Source organism: Chlorocebus sabaeus, chromosome 14 (genome assembly GCF_047675955.1).
Source record: "Chlorocebus sabaeus isolate Y175 chromosome 14, mChlSab1.0.hap1, whole genome shotgun sequence".
Taxonomy (NCBI): domain Eukaryota; kingdom Metazoa; phylum Chordata; class Mammalia; order Primates; family Cercopithecidae; genus Chlorocebus; species Chlorocebus sabaeus.
The window spans coordinates 25,126,337-25,146,156 of record NC_132917.1 but is presented as its reverse complement, the minus strand read 5'-3'; the positions used below and the strand labels follow the sequence as shown (position 1 = coordinate 25,146,156).

Below are 19,820 nucleotides of genomic sequence, written 5' to 3'. Positions count from 1 at the left end.
GTGGGTGGGGCAAGGAAAAGTGTGGATCATTTTCAGATTTCTTCCTGGCTTGAGTTAAGGTCCGTTTGGTCAAAACACTGGAGGGGGATTTGTGCCAGAAGAGGGTTGGGAACCAGACCATCGTTTTTGTCTTCCAGATTCTTCCAGCGAATCTCACGTTCACACCAGCAAAAGGGATACAAATACTTAGAGCCAACAAATGACCAATAGAGCCTGACATGCATACATGCGTACACACCCCTTTTCTCCCTAGCAGCCCCCATGCAGACTCTCTTCCTCTCTCACTATATAATGTCTCTTTCTCTCTTTCTGATACACACATGAACACACACGTGCTTTTTAAAAACATTTTTACACACACATGCTTTGGGGCTTTTCACTGAAATACCTTTTGACCTTATCTCCTAAGAGGTTGACTCAGTGTAGTTGCTACGGTCAAGTGATGGTGGTGGGCCACAGCCTGGCACATGGAACAAACATCTCCGAATGCGGAAATTCCCATGCTGATCCAGCCTAGACGTACTATGTTTAACCAGAGATTTTTTTTCACTCCTCTTAATATGAAACTAGTAGGCCGGGCGCGGTGGCTCAAGCCTGTAATCCCAGCACTTTGGGAGGCCGAGACGGGCGGATCACGAGGTCAGGAGATCGAGACCATCCTGGCAAACATGGTGAAACCCCGTCTCTACTAAAAAATACAAAAAAAAACTAGCCGGGCGAGGTGGCGGGCGCCTGTAGTCCCAGCTACTCGGGAGGCTGAGGCAGGAGAATGGCGTAAACCCAGGAGGTGGAGCTTGCAGTGAGCTGAGATCTGGCCACTGCACTCCAGCCTGGGCGACAGAGCCAGACTCCATCTCAAAAAAAAAAAAAAAAAAAAAGTCAAACTAGTAAAATATTTCAGCTCACTGTAGCTAGTAAAGCAAACACTTAAATCAGTACAGTTCTCAACTTTTTCATGGATCTTATTGGGGAATCTCCAGTCTACTCCCCACTTTACCCCCAATTTAGTCTTTTCTTTGCACCTGCAGGGGTTTTTCTGAAATGCAAATCTGATTATGTTGTTATCCTGATTAAAACTTTCCAGGGGCTCTTCTTTGCTACGGCACTGTCTAGTAGCATGGAATTGTTCTGTGCTAACCAGTATGGGAGCCAACTAGCCACATGTGTCTGTTGAGTACTTGAGATGTGACAGAGAAAATGAATTTTTAATTATTTATTTAGAGATGGAGTTTCATTCTTGTCACCCAGGCTGGAATACAGTGGCATAATCTCAGCTCACTGCAACCTCCACCTCCTGGGTTCAAGCAATTCTCCTGCCTCATCCTCCTGAGTAGCTGAGACTACAGGTGTGTGCCACCACACACGGCTAATTTTTCTGTTTTTAGTAGAGATGGGGTTTTACCATGTTGGCCAGGGTGGTCTTGAACTCCTGACCTCAGGTGATCCACCTACCTCGGCCTCCAAAAGTGCTGGGATTACAGGCATGAGCCACTGTACCTGGCCTAATTTTATTGGAGTGAATTGGAATTTAAATAGCCATAGGTAGCTGATGGCCACACAGTTCTACAAGCTAAAACCCCCATTCTTCTGTGTGGCTTACAAGGCCCTTGTTTCTGAGCTGACCCTTGCCAGCCTTTCCAGCCCTACCTCATCCCACTCTCTCTTCTCAGCATCCATACTCAGAAGCACTTGGACCTCTCACAGTGCCCCAGGCAGGCAGCTGCATATGCCACTTCTCCCTGAAGGACCTCCCCATCCTTTTCACCTTTGTTCTCTCTTCTTTGTCATCTAATTCTTCCTTGTCATCTTAGCTCTGACTCCTCCAGGAAGCCTTCCCTAACACCCTAAAACTGTATTATGTGGTCTTCTGTGAGCCACAGTGTCTGGTACATATCATAGTATCGTAGTAGCTGTTTGTTCGATGTCTTTCTAGACTACAAGCTCTTTGAGGGTGTAGACTTCCCAGGCTTGGGCCAAAAATGAATTCCGTCTCTCAAAATCTTCTTGCTGCTGCTTGCCTCTTAATTAGTACTTCCTCTGCTAGGAAAGGGATTTTCTTTTTTCAGTTATTTCAAATAAATCACTAGTACTGCCTGCTTATTCCATTCAGAACAGGGAAATTAAAAGGAAAGGTATTATTTCTCTACTTTATACATATTATGTGTAAACATAATATTACATTGCCTTTCACATGAGTAACTAGTAGGAAGTTTAACCGATTGCTAGAATTTTATGTACATTAAACCCAAGCATTGATTGATGGCGGGTCCTTAACCTCATAGAGCTTATTTACTCAGGAAGAAAACATAAATTGGGGGGTGGGGAGGGAAGAAAGTGGAAGGACTAGATATGTTTTCTTGTTCAATATGATATTTATTTGGTGAAGACTTTTGATGCAGGCCAGGTGTGGTGGCTCATGCCTGTAATCCCAGCACTTTGGGAGGTCGAGGCAGGTGGATCTGGATTGCTTGAGGCCAGAAGTTTGAGACCAACCTGGCCAACATGGCAAAACCCTGTCTCAACTAAAAATACAAAAATTAGCCAGGAATTGTGGTGTGCACCTGTAATCCCAGCTACTCAGGAGGCTGAAGCAGGAGAATTGCTTGAACCTGGGAGACAGAGGTTTCAGTGAGCTGAGATTGGGCCACTGCGCTCCAGCCTGGGCAACAGAGTGAGTGAGACTCTGTCTCAAAAAGAAAAAAAAAAAAAAAAAAAAAAAAACACTTTTTTCATGCACTTCGTGTTGGGAAAGAGGTCATTTGACAAATTTAGATAGCATCACCACCACTACTATTAAGACGAGACCCCACTGGGTAGATATGCACAGGAAAGGTGAGTGGTGGTGAGCAGTTCTTAGAGAGCCCCATGTCACTCCAGCTCCTCCATTCTGTCCATAACCTGGCTGTGCCAGAGAACCTATCGAGCCTGGCATGTCATTGCACTTGTTTGTGTCTCTCACAGGTCCTCATTGGACAGCATTATTTTTTCTCATTAGCTTGTAATGCAGTGAAGGCACAGACTAGTTTCTTTCCCTTAAACAGAGTTGATTGCGTCAAGCCACAACCTATGAGACAGTGAGCTGTTGGACGGATGTTTTTCCTGTACCCCCTTGCCCTTTGTGGCTAAAGCCCTTTGAGGAGAGATAATCCAGATGGGGAGTGTCCTTACATTCTGTAAATCCATCTCTTCCACACTAGTGCCTTGACATTGTATATTTTTTTTAGTGACAGAGGAGAAAAGGAACTTAATTTGCTGAGAATTATTTATGGTGTGCTGCAGGATCACATGTTAGAGAAGAGTAACATTGCTTGCCCCATGGATCTGAGAGTCTCAGTCAGGCATTTAGAATACTGTTATACCGATATAACAGCAGGCATGTGTTTACATTGCTGTAACAGAACACAGCTTTACATACTGTGATCCACAGTTATTGTCTTCAGGCTGAGCACTGGCTCACGCCTATAATCTCAGCATTTTGGGAGGCCAAGGTGGGTGGATCACCTGAGGTCAGCAGTTCAAGACCAGCCTGCCAAATATGGCGAAACCCCATTTCTACTAAAAATACAAAAAGTTAGCCAGGTGTGGTGGTGGGTGCCTGTAGTCCCAGTTACTTGGGAGACCAAGGCAGAGAATTGCCTGAACCCGGGAGGCAGAGGTTGCAGTGAGCTGAGATCACACCACTGCACTCCAGCCTGGGTGCAACAGAGTGAGACTCTGCCTAAAAAAAAACAAAACAAAACAAAAAAATGTTGTTGTCTGGTGTAAGAATCTACTCTGAAATGTGTTGCTTTCAGTACTAATCCCTAGCCTGCATCCACTTACCTAGGGTTTCCTTGCTAAAGTCACTGATTATTCTGGGTGTTCGGGTTTTCACTGGAATATTTTGTTGTATGTCTTCCTTCTGCTTTGGTGGTTCCTACAGATTTCTCCCACCATGGCAGAACTATTGATATTTCTTCAACTTCAGGACTTTCCAGAGTCAGAGAATTGTCTTATAATTTCACTGTTAGAATCAGCTGGCCTTGTGCATTTATTGTGGAGGACACAGAAATGCTTTTCTGAGCTTCTCACTCAGCATTTCTAATAGAGCTTCCGTGTGGGATCTTTCTTGGGACAATTTGGTCTATTTGAAGTTGTGGAGGCCAGGCTATGTGAAAGATGACAGTGGTCTTTTCTTCTCCTAGCCTTAAATTTTAATAGATGATAAAGGGAAACAGCAGCTAGATTGATTTATGTTTATTTTTAAGAGACAGGGTCTTGCTCTGCTGCCCAGGCTGGAGTTCAGAGATGCAGTCACAGCTCACTGCAGCCTCAGACTCTTGGGCTCAGGCACTTCTCAGCCTCCCAGGTAGCTAGGACCATAGGCATGTTGCCACCACACCAGGCTGAATTTTTCATTTTTTTTTATAAAGACAGGTTCTCGCCGTGTTGCCCAGGCTGGTCTCAAACTCCTGTCCTCAAGTGACCTCCCACCTTGGCCTTCCGAAGTGCCAAGATAGATTGAATTTCAGATTGAAAATGACTGAATTGAAAGTGACCGAAGTGACCCACATTCCAGTGTGTGGCTAATTTTTGGTCCCTTCCGTCCTTGGTTTCCTTCCTTGGCCTCTGTGACAAATTCCTCTGGCCTCACTCATTTCTTATATGCTGGTGCTCTTTAGGACCCTGCCTTGGGCCTACACTCCCATTTTAGTGATCCTACATCTAACCTCCTACCCAAATCAATCCTCTGAGTTCCAGAACCATTTATCTCAGTGCCCACCTGGCATTTCCACTTAGGTGTTTCACAGACATCTTAAAGCCAACATGTCTAAACCTAGACTTTCTCCCCTCTTTTCACCTCTCATCACCCTTTTTCATGTCCTTTCACCCCTCTTCCTTCTCCACAGCTTCAGCTCAGTAAGTGGCAGCACCAGCCACCTCTTGCTGAAGCCAGAAACCTGGGAATCTTTTTACTCCATCCTCTCTCTCTCTCTTCCTCTCTCACACCAGCCAGCCAGTCACTAAGTCGCTATTTTTTCAGCTTTATTGAGTAACAATTTATTTACAATAAAATTCATCGGCCGGGCATGGTGGCTCATGCTTGTAATCCCAGCACTTTGGGAGGCCAGGCAGACATATCGATCACTTGAGATCAGGAGTTTGAGACCAGCCTGGCCAACATGATGAAACCCCATCTCTACTAAAAATAGGAAAAATTAGCTGGGCGTGGTGGTGCATGCCTGTAGTCCTAGCTCCTCAGGACACTAAGGCACGAGAATCACTTGAACCCAGGAGGCGGAGGTTGCAGTGAGCCGAGATCATACCACTGCACTCCAGCCTGGATGACAAGAGTGAGACTCCATCTCAAGTAAATGAGTGAATGAATGAATGAATGAATGAATGAATGAATGAATGAATAGGCTTGGGCAACCATTCATGGTGCCCAGTGTGTCTCCCCAGCCTCATTTTCCAGTGCTCTCCCCTACTCTTCAAACTGGGACTCTTTCAGTACCTGAAGTATGCTGTAAATTCTCTCAACTGCACTTTTGCACTACTCTTCCCTCTGCCTGGGACCCTCTTCATCCAACATCTTCACCTAGCCAACCCTGTTTGTCACCCAAGTTTCAACTTTGATGTCACTTTCTGAAGGAGGACTTTTCTGATCTCCTGGACTAGGTCAAATCTTCTATTTATGATCTCCCCAAACATCCTTTTATAACATTCCCTACCCTTATAAATAATTGATTAATATCAGTATTTCAGTATTCCTCTCAAGATCGGGCACTTCACAAGGATGGAGCTACATTTGTTTATCACTGTAGTTCCAGTACTGATGTAGTATCTGGCACATAGATACTCACCAAATATATTGAAAACTCGGTACAACTAAATATTTACTATTTGGCCCCTCCGTGTCATGCAATTCAGTTTTGCCTCCCAATCAAAATTCCAACTGCAACTACATTGAACTTGATGCATTTATAGCTTATCCTTGTAGGATAAGTCATTATCCTATTTTCTGATCTTATAGGTAAACCCTTTAGAGTTTATATCTGTTTTCTAAAATAACCACATATTAGGGACCCTGTCATTGACCAAGAACACACAAAAAGTGCTTTCATGAGGAAGGCAAGAGCATTGTTCCAAAACAGATTTCTAGTGTTCATGTCTAGCAGCTACTTTGTTTTACACTTGACCCTGATTTAACTTGTTGCTCCTGGCTTATTTCTTAAACTTAGCTTTATAACCTCGTGTTGACCTCTTGTCAGACTCCAAAGGCCAGTTTCTTGCTGTGGTTCCCTTTGGACTGCTGTCCTTGCACTTTGGCCCTTGGTCGTTTTGTAGACTTACATACTATCTTCAAACTCAGACCCAGTGGAGGAGCACCTGAAATCCTTGTGGCCACTGTTCCTACATGGACAGTCCAGAATAGCGTATTGCAGCCTGGAATGGTCCTGTTAGATTAGGAGCACCCTGGAGTTGATCCTGGGCTAGAAGGTTTGCCAGGAAGAAAAGTATGTTAATTCCAGAGTTGCTTTTCCTGGGAGCTTCTTCCTGTTGTGACAACTTGGAAGGGTGCAGCTATCTTCCTTAGTTTCTCACCTTCATCGCAGTGAATCCCTAGGCTACCTAAAACTTATCTAAGGCATAGAAGGGTTTGAGAGCCACTTTGGAATCAAAGCAGACTTATGGATGTGGTTGTAAGCCACTTTAGTTCCTAACATCCACCTAAATTCAAGAATATAAGACAAAGACTCCTGACCTCTTCGCAGATATTGGCATGGTGCACAGGTATATAACTGGCCTCAGAACACTTCCAGGCCACCACATGGTATACACAAGGGCAGGGGCTGGCAAACTACAGCTTGTGCCAACTCCTGCCCTTATGTATACCGGGTGTATACTTGTTTTGTAAATAAAGTTTTATTGGAACATACTTGTTTATATATTGGCTATAGCTGCTTTCCCTACCATGGCAGACTGAGTAGCTGCAACAGAAACCTTATGACCTACAAAGCCTAAAATATTTACTATCGGGCCCTTTAAGAACAGTAAACATTTCACCTTGTCTTGGATTTAGAATAAGGATGCTAAAAAGAAGAGATGCAGCTCTATATACAATTTTTTTTTTTTACTACTCACAATTTAAGAGCTGATAAAAGGTACTTTATAAGTCGACATGTTGTGATCTATTACTGTGCTCAACATAGATAATGAAATACGATTACAAGGCTGGGCACTAGTGGCTCACACCTCGAATCCCAGCACTTTGGGAAGTCAGGGTGGGAGGATCATTTGAGGCTAGGAGTTCGAGACCAGTATGGGCAACACAGCAAGACCCCATCTTCACAAAAAATCTTTTTCTTTAACTCTCTGGGCCTGATGCTACCCGTCTGTAGTCCCAGCTACTCAGGAGGCTGAGATGCAAGCATTGCTTGAGCCCAGGAGTTTGAAGCTGCAGTGAGCTATGATCACATCACTGCACTCCAGCCTAGGTGACTGAACGAGACTCTGTCTCAAAACAAAGAGAAAAGAAAGATTACATCAAATTTAGTAGGCCTTTACATCTTCTTTATTAGTAGTATAGTAGCAGTAGTCAGAGGTACAAATTTGGCCCCTTTGAAATTTAGAGTAACAAATATGGAGATGAATTTCTATTCTCTCACTTCTGCTTGCCCAAGGACTTGATTATTGGGAAGATTAATGTGACTTAGTGTTTGAGTTCCCATGAAAGTAAAAGAGTATAATATACTTATTCAGAGAGCAGCTGGTAATTAGTAATTGAGAGAAGGACTACCTCCATCAAGGAAGATAATATTAGAAATAATTGTCCTACCAACACTCAACCAGTACATTAGAGATTGCTTTGACAGAACTCTTCGGTGCTTTTAACCTTCAGAGATGACTCCCTTAAATATCTAACACTTTGAAACAGTGGTTGCCAGAATTACTCTCATTGTTTGAGGAGAAACGACAGTGTTGGGAAAAAAATTATCTTAAAATCCATTATAACAACTCTATGTAATATTCCCCAAATTCTGTATTTTCACTTACATTACATATATAAAAATTGAGGTGCCATAAGAAAACCTCACTGAACTCTGCCTGTCAATTCAAGAACAGAAATTCAGTCTAAACTTCTGCCCCAAATTGTGTATTTCCCAAATGCGGATCAGCTCCCTGGTCACAAACACACTGTAACTGTGCTCTTGCACTGACAACCACCTTAGCGCAGCACTCACCTGGCTGAGTGACTTGCGGCAGGAGCTCCCCCGCCTTCTCTGCCACGGCACCTGATGTTACTCCTGTCCTTTGCTGCTGTCAACTCCATTTCGCTTTAAGCGTGGCGTGGCTGAGAGAGTATGAGCCCTGAAGTCACCTAGGCCTGGGTTCAGGGTCAAGCTTTGTCACTTACCTGTTGACGGAATTGTCAACTTACACTTAAGTACTTTACACTTAAGTACTTCTTTCTTTTTGTTTGTTTGTTTGTTTAAGACGTTGGTTGTCTGGCTCTGTTGCCCAGGCTGGAGTACAGTGACACAATCTCGGTTCACTGCAAGCTCTGCCTCCTGGGTTCAAGCGATTCTCTGCCTCAGCTTCCCAAGTAGCTGGGATTACAGGCACGTGCCACCACGCCCAGCTAATTTTTGTATTTTTTAGTAGAGACAGGGTTTCACTATATGTTGACCAGGCTGGTCTCGAACTCCTGACCTCAGATGGTCTACTCCTCAGCCTCCCAAAGTGCTGGGATTACAGGCGTAAGTCACCACGCCTGGCCTTAAGTACTTCTTTAGAAGTAACAAATTACTTCATCTTTAGGCTAATTCATTAGTTCAGCAAATATTTGGTGAGCATCTGATATGTGCGAGGCACTATTTTAGGAGGTGCCTGGTGATTTAGCCGTGTAAAAATAGGTCCGTGCTTTTATGTAGCTGCCGTTCTAGCAAAGAAGACAGAAAAATATTGTTTTATAATATAATAAAGAATAGTGGTAAATGCTGTGCAGAAAAATAGAGAGTGAATGGGGCAGAGAGTTTCAGGTTTTAGATGGGATGATCAGGGAAGGACCCTCTGGAGAGATGACTTTGATCAGGAATCTGAATGATGTGAGGAGGAAAGAAAGCCATGCCAGCATCTGAGGGAAGATCGTTCCAGACAGAGGGAATGGGGAGGATAAAGGTCCCATGGTGGGAAGGCACTGGGTGTTTTCTGGAACAGCAGAAAGGTCAGCATGGGCCGAAGAAGCGATGAGCAGAGAGACGAGTGTAGAAAACCAGCGGGAAAGGCAGCAAGGGGCCAGACCACGGAGGGGAGATGGGATTTGATTTTTAAAAAGCATTTTTAATAAGATATACTGTAGAATAGTTTTAGGCTTAAAGAAAAGTTGCAAAAGTAGTACAGTAAGTTCCCATATACATACATACCCCGTCCTCTGTCCTTCCTTCCTTCCTTCCTTCTTTCCTTCCTTCCTTCCTTCCTTCCTTCCTTCCTTCCTTCCTTCCTTCCTTCCTTCCTTCCTTCCTTCCTTCCATCCATCAGTGTGGACTCATGGATGTTTATTTTATGCTTTGGGTTATAACCCAACACTGTTTAATACATTATTTTGTTGCTCAAATTGTTCCAACTCTGACTAGTGGGAGCTCTTTCTGGTTGGGACCTGTGTCCCTTTGACATGCCACCTTTTGTTTTTTAAGCACTTACTTAGGTTGTGGCGTTACAACATGCTCCAGGCTCATCTTGTATTCCCTGCCCCAGCCCTAGAATGAGACATTTTTCTAGGGAGCCCTGGCTCCTGTATTATAGAATGGTATGAGAAATCAACATGTATAGGCCGGGCATGGTGGCTCACGCCTGTAATCCCAGCACTTTGGGAGACCGAGGTGGATGTCACCTGAGGTCGGGAGTTCAAGACCAGCCTGACCAACATGGAGAAACCCCGTCTCTACTAAAAATATAAAATTAGCTGGGGTGGTGGCGCATACCTCTAATCCTAGCCACTCCAGAGGCTGAGGCAGGAGAATTGCTTGAACCTGGGAGGCAGAGGTTGCAGTGAGCCGAGATCACGCCATTGCACTCCAGCCTGGGCAACAAGAGCAAAACTCCATCTCAAAGAAAAAGAAAAAAAAAATCAGTGTGTATAGGCTGGGCACGGTGGCTCATGCCTGTAATCCCAGCACTTTGGGAGGCCAAGGCAAGCAGATCACATGAACTCAGGAGTTCGAGACCAGCCTGGCCAACAGGGCGAAACCCCATCTCTACTAAAAATATTAAAAAATTAGCTGGGCATGGTGGTGAGCACCTGTAGCCCCAGCTACTCGGGAGGCTGAGGCATGAGAGTCGTTTTAACCGAGGAGGCAGAGATTCCAGTGAGCCTAGATCGCGCCACTGCACTCCAGTCCAGCCTGAGTGACACAGCGAGACTCCATCTCAATTTAAAAAAAAAAAAAAAAGGAAAAAATAAAAGAAATCAGTATGCGTATATGCACATGCCTGTATTATTTCTCTATCCATCTGTATCTGCATTAAGCTATATGTGAGTTATGCTGAAGTATCTGACTCTAATCCAGTACCGCTGGGTTTCCTCTAGCTGTCCCCACCTTGGTTGTCTGTAACTTCCCTCTCCAGGGGTGAGACACCTGGCTCCCATCATCTACCATCCATTGACTTACTTGTTCCGTGCCGACTTACTTGTTCCATGCCAGCAGCACGTGTAGCAGTTTCAGAATTATTAGGACCCTTGATTTATTTTTTAAACAGATTTATTGAGATATAACTCATAGACCATACAATTCATCCATTCAAGAGGTACAATTCGATGGTTTTTAGTGTATGCACAGAGTTTTGCAGCCACTACTGAAAACAGTTTTAGAACATTTTCCTCACCCCAAAACTGACAAGGCCACTCATTGCAGTGTGGAGACTCAACTGTAGAGTTTATGAGTGAAAGAGCACAGTCAAGAGGCTATTGGAGCAGTCTAAGCAAGACCTCGTAAGAAGTTGCTCATGAGAAGTCACGACGGCAGTAGAGGTGATGAGAAAATAGAGCCACAGGACTTGCAGTGGATTGGATATGTGTTCAAGGAAAAGAGAGAAATTAAAAAGACCCCTTTGGTTTTGGCCTGATGGCTGGGTATAGCGATGCCGTTTATTTAAGTTGATCAGTCTGGGGAAGAGCAGGTGAGGAGGTGGAGTGGAGACAGTCAAGAGTTCTATTTTGAGCATGTTAGGTTTGAGATGCCCATTGGGCAGCCAAGGGGAGGTGTTGAATAGACCATCAAGTACATGATTCTGGAGCTCAAGGGAGAGGTCAGGGCTGGAGATGTACAATCATGAGGGTTACCATAATCCCTTTCTTGTAAGATTGTTCTTAGAATAAACAAGAGAAGATATATAAGAGTATCTTGATAGGTCACAGGTACCTTGTTGATAATGACTATGACAACATATGTGCCAGATGCTTTTTGACATTATTTTATTCAATCTTCCCAACAGTCTACAAAATAAATATTTTATGAGGTAGAGTTTATATTATTAATATTTTACAGATGACGGGACTAAGCATAGAAAAGTTATTGTCCAAGTGGATTAAAAACCAAAGCCCATGCTCTCAATTGCTGTATTCCACTGCCTCCTGCTTGGTACATAATTGTTACCATTGGCTCCAGGCTGCTTCTCTACACCCAGCCTCAGGACGAGGTCAGGGCCTTGTCCTGCCCCTTGCTCCCTGTCCCTACAGATGTGCCTCCTGACTACGGCCTGCTACCACTAGAAATTCTACTGACATCACGAGATATTATCACCATCTCTTGGAGAGCAGTTCTCACACTGGAATGCAGCTAGCACACCTGCAGACTTGTTCTAAATGCAGATTCCCAGGCTGCGTTCCCAGATTGATTCAGTAGAAGCCTGGGAGTTCTAAAGGAGGTAGTCAGGGAAAACATATTTTTAGAAAGGCTGCTTTAGACTCTACCAATCCCCTTCAAGACTCTCTGCCCTCAGCTGTGGTCATCATTAGCATTGGCTTAGAGCTAGGGGATGCCTTGAGGGAATGTGCTGATCAGGGTGCCTTACGGAATGTCCATCTTATTGTCACTCCTCATTTTAGCTCTGTGGTCGTTGTACTGACCTTTGCTTTTGCTGATCTCCCTGATTGGATAAAATTGTATTGTGTCCTCTGAGACTGGTGTGGTCGTTTCTTTTCCTACTAGAGTGTTGTTAGCACCATCAGAGCAGCAGCCATGTCTGGGTTTTGTTTACTGTGGTGTCTTCATCACTGGATACCTAGTAGGGCTCCGTCCATTGTTTCAGGTGCCAGTTTCCATCAGTAATGCTGTTAGAACGATTGGCTATTTAGGCATCACCTCCTTTTACGGATTGAATTGACATTTGACAGTTTATGAATTCTTGTTTTTATAGGAAAAAACCTGAATTGTAAACTATTGACTCTGCTTTGGAAAAACAAATTTCTAAAACAAACTTTGTTTATTAGTTGGGAGTTATATATATGTTGCATATTTATGTATATATGTATATTTATATTTTACCAAAAAGGAAAGAGTTTAAATTTTCTTCATCTGGTAAAATAGATACAACTTTGAATGGGGGTAAAACAACATTACACCCCACACTGCAAACAAAATTACCAGAAAATTCATGGTCGTTTAACTTCCTTATCTAACTACTAAGAATGCTTTTCATTGTGTTCTAGATCTCTAATTATATGACAAACAATACTGCTTCTGAATAGAAGTCCTCCTATAGGCCGGGCCTGGTGGCTCACGCCTGTAATCCCAGCAGTTTGGAAACTGAGGCGGGCGGATCACCTGAGGTCAGGAATATGAGACCAGCCTGGCCAATATGGCGAAACCCCATCTCTACTAAAAATACAAAAATTAGCCGGGCATGGTGGCACACACCTGTAGTCCCAGCTACTTGGGAGGCTGAGGCAGGAGAATTGCTTGAACCTGGGAGGCAGAGGTTGTAGTGAGCCGAGATGGCGCCACTGCAATCCAGCCTAGGCGACACAGTGAGACTCCATCTCAAAAAAAAAAAAAAAAAATCCTTTCTTGGCCTCAGTTCCCTTTCTAGGTACCCTCTATATCTCTCCTTCCCATTTCAGAAAAACTTCTTCAGAGGGTTATCTGTAGAAGGAAACTTCAATTTCTGTTCTGCCATTTTCTTTCCAACACACCCAGTCAGACTTTCACCTCCTGTTACTTTGCCAAAACTATTTATGTCAAGGACACTGGTGACTTCTATATCACAGAATCCAGTGGTCAGTTTTCAGTAGTTACCCTTACTTGATCTGTCAGTAGCGTTTGGCATAGATGATCTCTCCTTTCTACTTGAAACGCTTGTTGCACGTGGCCTCCAAATATCACGCTTTCCTAGTTTTTCTCATTTCTTCTTGGCCTCCTTTGCAAGTTTTTCCACACTCCTTTGAAACCTGAATGGTAGTGTGTGACAGGGACCACTTCTCTTTTCTGTCTTTACTCACTATTAGTAGGCGGTTATAGCCAGACTCATACTTTTTATAACACCGGTGATATTGCTGACTTCTAAATGTATTTTTCTGGCCCACACCTTTTCCCTGAGCCCTTACCTCATATATCTACCTCCTAATCAGTACCTTCACTTGGATATTTAATACGTATCTCATAATTAGCATGTTCCAAACTGAGTTCTCTATCGTCCCTCACCAGACCTACTTCTCCCTTAGCCTTCCCCATCTCAGTTTGTGACAGTCCCATTTTCCCAATTGCTCATTCAGAACCCTTGATTTCTCTCATTCCCTTACATCCATCTCCACTTCCTGACTGTGAGATCAACTGTATGCAAAAACACCATGGAAATTTGTTCAAGATTCTGCTATTTCTTATGACCTCTGTTAAACGCTGTTTTCCTAGCCCACTCTTGTCTCGCCTGGAAGATTGCAGTAGTCTTCTAATTGACTACATCTTCCCCTGTTCTCTAGCCGTTTACTTTCTAGAGAGGAAATATCTTTTATTTATTTATTTATTTATGAATGATGGAGTTTTGCTCTTGTTGTCCAGGCTAGAGTGCAAGGGCATGATCTCAGCTCACTGCAACCTGCGCCTCCTGGGTTCAAGCAATTCTCAGGCTTCAGTCTCCCAAGTAGCTGGGATTACAGGCATCCACGACCACTAATTTTCTGTATTTTTAGTAGAGACAGTGTTTCATCATTTTGACCAGGCTGGTCTTGAACTCCTGACTTCAAGTGATCCACCCACCTCAGCTTCCCAAAGTGCTGGGATTACAGGTGTGAGCCACCGTGCCCAGCCTTGGAAATATCTTTTAATTTTTTTAGAAATGAGGGTCTTGCTATGTTGCCCAAGCTGCTTTCTAACTCCTGAGCTCAAGTGGTCTTCCCACCTTGTCCTCCCAACATGCTGGAATTACAGGCATAAGCCACTGCACCCAGCTTAATGATCTTATTAAAATGTAAATAATATCAGGGCCGGGTTCTGTGATTTACACCTGTAATCCCAGCACTTTGGAAGGCCGAGGTGGGTGGATCACTTGAAGTCAGGAGTTCAAGACCATCCTGGCCACCATGGCGAAACCCTGTCTCTACTAAAAACCACAAAAATTGGCTGGGCATGGTGGTGCATGCCTGTAATCCCAGTTACTCAGGAGGCTGAGGCAGGAGAATCACTTGAACCCAGGAGGCAGAGGTTGCCATGAGCCGAGGTTGCGTCACTGCACTCTAGCCTGGGCAACACAGCGAGACTCCATCTCAAAATATAAAATAAAATCATATATCACCTCTCAGTAGCTTCTCATATCAGAGTAAAAGCTAAAATACTTGTAATGGCCTACAAGAGAGCTGAAAGGGATAATGTCTGAAATGAAAAATTCAATGGATGGACTTACACTGAACTTAAAGACATGGCAGTACAAATTACCCAGAGTGGAGCACAGAGAGGAAAATGACTGAAAAGGAACTGAGCCTCTGGAACCTGTGGGGTAATGTCAGGCAGTCTAACAGACGAGAGGGAGAAAAAATATTTAAGAAACATTTTTCCCAACTTTTCAAAGAAATTTTTACAAATTCATTGAAAACTATAAACCTACAAATACTATAAACACAACAAACTGTACGCCAGGATAAACAAAGAGAACACTATACCAAGGCACATCAGAATCAAATTGCTGAAAATCAGTGATGAAGAAAACTTTTAAAAAGCTGCTAGAGCCGGGCGCAGTGGCTCACACCTGTAATCCCAGCACTTTGGGAGGCTGAGACAGGCAGATCACAAGATCAAAAGATCGAGACCTTCCTGGCTAACACGGTGAAACCCCTTCTCTACTAAAAATACAAAAAATTAGCTGGGCGTGGTGGCGGGCACCTGTAGTCCCAGCTACTCAGGAGGCTGAGGCAGGGGAATAGCGTGAACCCAGGAGGCAGAGCTTGCAGTGAGCCAAGATCACGCCACTACACTCCAGCCTGGGCGAGAGTGTGAGACTCCGTCTCAAAAAGAAAAAAAGCAGCTAGAGGGGGAAAAAAAAAAAGGCATATCACATACCTGAACCCAGGAGTTCAAGACCAGCCTGGGCAACAAAGTGAGACCCTGTCTCTACAAAAGATTTAAAAATTAGGGCTGGGTGTGGTGGCTCATGCCTGTAATCCCAGCACTTTGGGAAGTGGAGGCAGGTGGATCATGAAGTCAGCAGATCGAGACCATCCTGGCTAACACAGTGAAACCCGTCTCTACTAAAAATACAAAAAAATAACCAGACATGGTGGCGGGCGCCTGTAGTCCTAGCTATCCAAGAGGCTGAGGGCAGGAGAATGGCGTGAACCCAGGAGGCAGAGCTTGCAGTGAGCAGAGATCGTGCCGCTGTACTCCAGCCTGGACGACAGAGCAAGACTCTGTCTCAAAAATAAATAAGTAAATAAATATTAGCCAGGTGTGGGGGTACACACCTGTAGCCCCAGCTACTCTGGAGACTGAGGCAGGAGGATCGCTTGAGCCCAGGAGGTTAAGGCTGCAGTGATCCATGATTGCACCATGGCACTCCAGCCTGGGCGACAGAGCAAGACTCTGCCTAAAGAAAGGACATGGTACGTACAAGGAAACAAAGATAAGAAGGACTGTTGATTTCTCATTAACCCTTTTCCTGTTTAGAAAAAAAGTACAGCTCGCTGCCAGTGCACCTTTAATTTTACATAAACACACTCTTTGAGACTGAAGTAAAGCTGACTGATTTTCAATGTGAAAATAAAATATACAGACTGTTTTTGGAGTTATTTCTAAACAGAACTAACATCAGAATCATCTGAGTCATCAGAATCCTCTATTTCGGAAAAAAAGGTTGATTCATTAAATGAATCTTCAGCCAACCATTCGAGAATGATGTTAATAATTAACATCAGCCAGTCACAGTGGCTCACACCTGTAATCCCAGCACTCTGGGAGGCCAACATGGGTGGATCATGAGGTCAAGAGATCAAGACCATCCTGGGCAACGTGGTGAAACCCCATCTCTACTAAAAGTACAAAAAATTAGCTGAGCATGGTGGCACACACCTGTAGTCCCAGCTACTTGGGAGGCTGAGGCAGGAGAATTGGTTGAACCCAGGAGCTGGAGATTGCAGTGAGCCGAGATCGCACCACTGCCCTCTAGCCTAGCAACAGAGTGAGACTCCATCTCAAAAATAATAATAATAATAGTAATAATAATAAACATCATGCACAGGAATGCTATGCTTTCTACGCTTTGGCATTTTCAGCAATCGAGAATTACTGTATTTTGTAAATGGAAATTCCACTACTAAGAACAGAATGCTATAAATAGAATGATGTCTTTTCTTTCCAAAGTCAGTATACTAGAGTGATGAGAGAATAATAATAAAAGCAAGATATTTAATGGCAAAGTTATCTCAGGGTAAATGCTGTATCTGCAAGCGCTGCCGGTGAGTATTCTCGGGACAAATGGGAAAAGGGTTAAAAGCAATGTAACCCAGAAGAAAATGGAATGGTACCTTGAAAGCACTGAGAGGACTTATTTTTCTTCATTCTGAAATATACAGATTTTCTACCTTTTTCCACTGAGAAGGCCTAGAATCAGTGAGCCTAGAACCGTGGGCACCCTAGCGTCCTGACTGTGGTCTCTAAATACTTTTTGCCGGTAAACGGAACAAGGGATCCTTAGAAGGATGGTTCATTCCAAGTCTGGGACAAGATATATAACAAACAAAAGTAGAGGGCTGGGCACAGTGCCTCACACCTGTATTCTCAGCACACTGGGAGACCGAGGTAGGTGGATCGCCTAAGGTCAGGAGTTCGAGATTAGCCTGGCCAACATGGTGAGACCCCTTCTCTACTAAAAATACAAAAATTAGCCGGGCGTGGTGGCACGTGCCTGTAATCCCAGCTACACAGGAGACTGAGGCAGGAGATCACTTGAACTCGAGAGGCGAAGGTTGCAGTGAGCTGAGATTGCACCACTGTACTCCAGCCTGGGTGACAGAGTGATACTCTGTCTCAAAAAAAAAAAGAAAAAAATAATAAAACCTAGAGCATTTTATTGTGCTAGAAAGCAGGAAAGCTAATAAGGTCTAATGGATATATCAAAAGAACACAAGAGCCTACAACAGGAGCTTCCACTGGCCAAAGGTAGGACAGTTTGAGCCTCAGAAAGATGACTGGGGCTGGGCGCAGTGACTCACATCTGTAATCCCAGCACTTTGAGAAGCTGAAGCAGGGAGATCACTTGAGGTCAGGAGTCCAAGACCAGCCTGGCCAACATGGCGAAACCCCTTCTCTACTAAAAATACGAAAATTAACTGGTGGTACGCGCCTGTCATCCCAGCTACTTGGGAGGCTGAGGTAGGAGAATCACTTGAACCCAGGAGGCGGAGGTTGCAGTGAGCCAATATCGTGCCATCACACTCCAGCCTGGGAGACAGAGTGAGACTCCATCTCAAAAAAAAAAAAAAACCAGAAATGTATCAGTCAAATACAAACATAAAAGAAACCTACCAGCCAAATGCAAAGTGGGGACTTTGGATCTTGACTTTAATGTAAATGGACATTTTTTAAGATTTGAGGAAATTGGCAGATGGACTGGGATACTAAAATATTTTTGTCTATGTTTTTAGGTGTGATAATGGTGTTAGGTTGTGTGAAATGTTTTTACTGTCTGATAGATGTACAGGCTCAAGTATTCCCAGGTGAAGTAATTGCCTGGGGTTTGCTTTTAGCCACACGTCCCTGCACAAAAAGTGGGAGGAATGAAAATTCGATTAGATAACATTGACAGAATGTTGATATTCATTCAAGTTTTGCTGTGGGTACCTGAGGGGTAGTCATTACGTTACTCTATTTTATGCAAGTTTTAATATTTCTGTACTAAAAATCTGGAAGACCATGTGCTTAAGGACCTTTCACGTATCTGTAAGAGAGAGCCTCACTCAGAATATATAGTGTTGCCTTACAATTAGGTGCAGTTCTGTTGAGTTTGGGTTGGGTACCGGTTTTATGGGAGAAACAAACTGATGCTAAAGGCAGTATCCTTATAGAAATAAAAATGTTTTAATTGGCAACATGAAGTAACACTGAAAATTCTTAGATGCACACAAAAGCTTATAAAAGCATAACACTAGGGGGTCACATAGTAATATTTAGTAGACTGGCTGTGCCTCAGTTGTCTTGCCAGAGGGCATCCTCTAAAAAGTTCATCATCACAGAGCGCAGCACCTGGACAAAAGTGGTACACGCGGCTCCTCTGCCCACTCAACAAGTCCTTCCCAAGGGCTCTCATGTCAGAGCCAGAGCCACTCCTGAAGGACTGCTTTTGTTTCGAGGATTTGAGAGATGGATTCCTGAGGATCTAACACCATATTCCATTATGCATTGTGGGTTTTTTATTGTTTTCCTTATCATGATTTATTATTTTTTAAATTTTTCTTTGAAGTTTGCTCATTTTAATCCATGTTCATTTCTCCCTCTGTGTGTGTTTGTGTCACGCTTGCTGTCTTTGCCTCCATTGTTCCTAGGTTACAGTATAGCCAGGATATACCCTGTCACTTGGCCGATGAGCATGCGCTGATAGCCTCCTATGTGGCCCGTCTGCAGCACTGTGCACGGTCAGTGGTGGTGCAGCAGCAGTGGACAACCAGGGGTGATCAGAGGGAGGGAGAGCTTTGCTACCTGGGGTTGTCAGCTGGAAAAAAAACTGCATGTAGGGTTTTTCTTGAGAAACTACGAGCTGTGTTTGGCAGAGTTAAAATAGTTGCTAAGCATTCGCTTCTACAAGAGAGGGAGGGTTGCCAAGCCTGGGCGCTTACCTAAACATGGAGTCAGACATTCTCCTTTAAAGTGGGGTTCACTTCCTTCAACTTACACTCAAAAAAGATACAAACCTATGAGAGGTCGACATTTCCAAAGATGCAGTATTCACAGAGGTATGTGATGCAGCCTCTTCCTGTTCATTCTTACCTGAATAATGAAATCTTTGTATTGACATTCAAAGTTTAGAGTTGATCAGCCCACAGATATCCTGCTTTGTCTTATTTGGGGACTTTGATACTGTCACCCTATTACATCTTTACCACCCTTTATCTGTTAGCAGGAATCTGTCATTGTTGATTATTTAAACCAGTGATTCCCAACAATGGTATTGGATCACTGTCACCTGAGGGTCTTTTTCCAAATTATATAGACCCTCTCTATTGTAATACTTACATGTATTATAATAGCTCCACATTCCCCTTACGCTGAAAACTACTACAGTAGTGACTCATTGTTAATAAGAGAATGTGTCTGATTCTTCAGTGGTTCGGGATGGAAAAACGTTTGATAACTGCTATC

General features: G+C 43.7%; 1 protein-coding gene across 21 annotated transcripts in view; it reads left to right on the top strand.

Annotated features, from left to right (window-relative positions):
• Nucleotides 1-19,820, top strand: part of DTNB (dystrobrevin beta) — a 300,375-nt gene that overhangs the window by 204,136 nt on the left and 76,419 nt on the right. For 11 of the 21 annotated variants that reach the window (XM_073022852.1, XM_073022846.1, XM_073022836.1 and 8 more), the window contains one exon: nt 19,007-19,096. The exons of the other annotated variants lie outside the window; for them this stretch is intronic. In XM_073022852.1, coding sequence (XP_072878953.1) covers nt 19,007-19,096 — 90 coding nt within the window. The remainder of the gene's footprint in view (nt 1-19,006; nt 19,097-19,820) is intronic. 21 annotated transcript variants of the gene reach the window in all.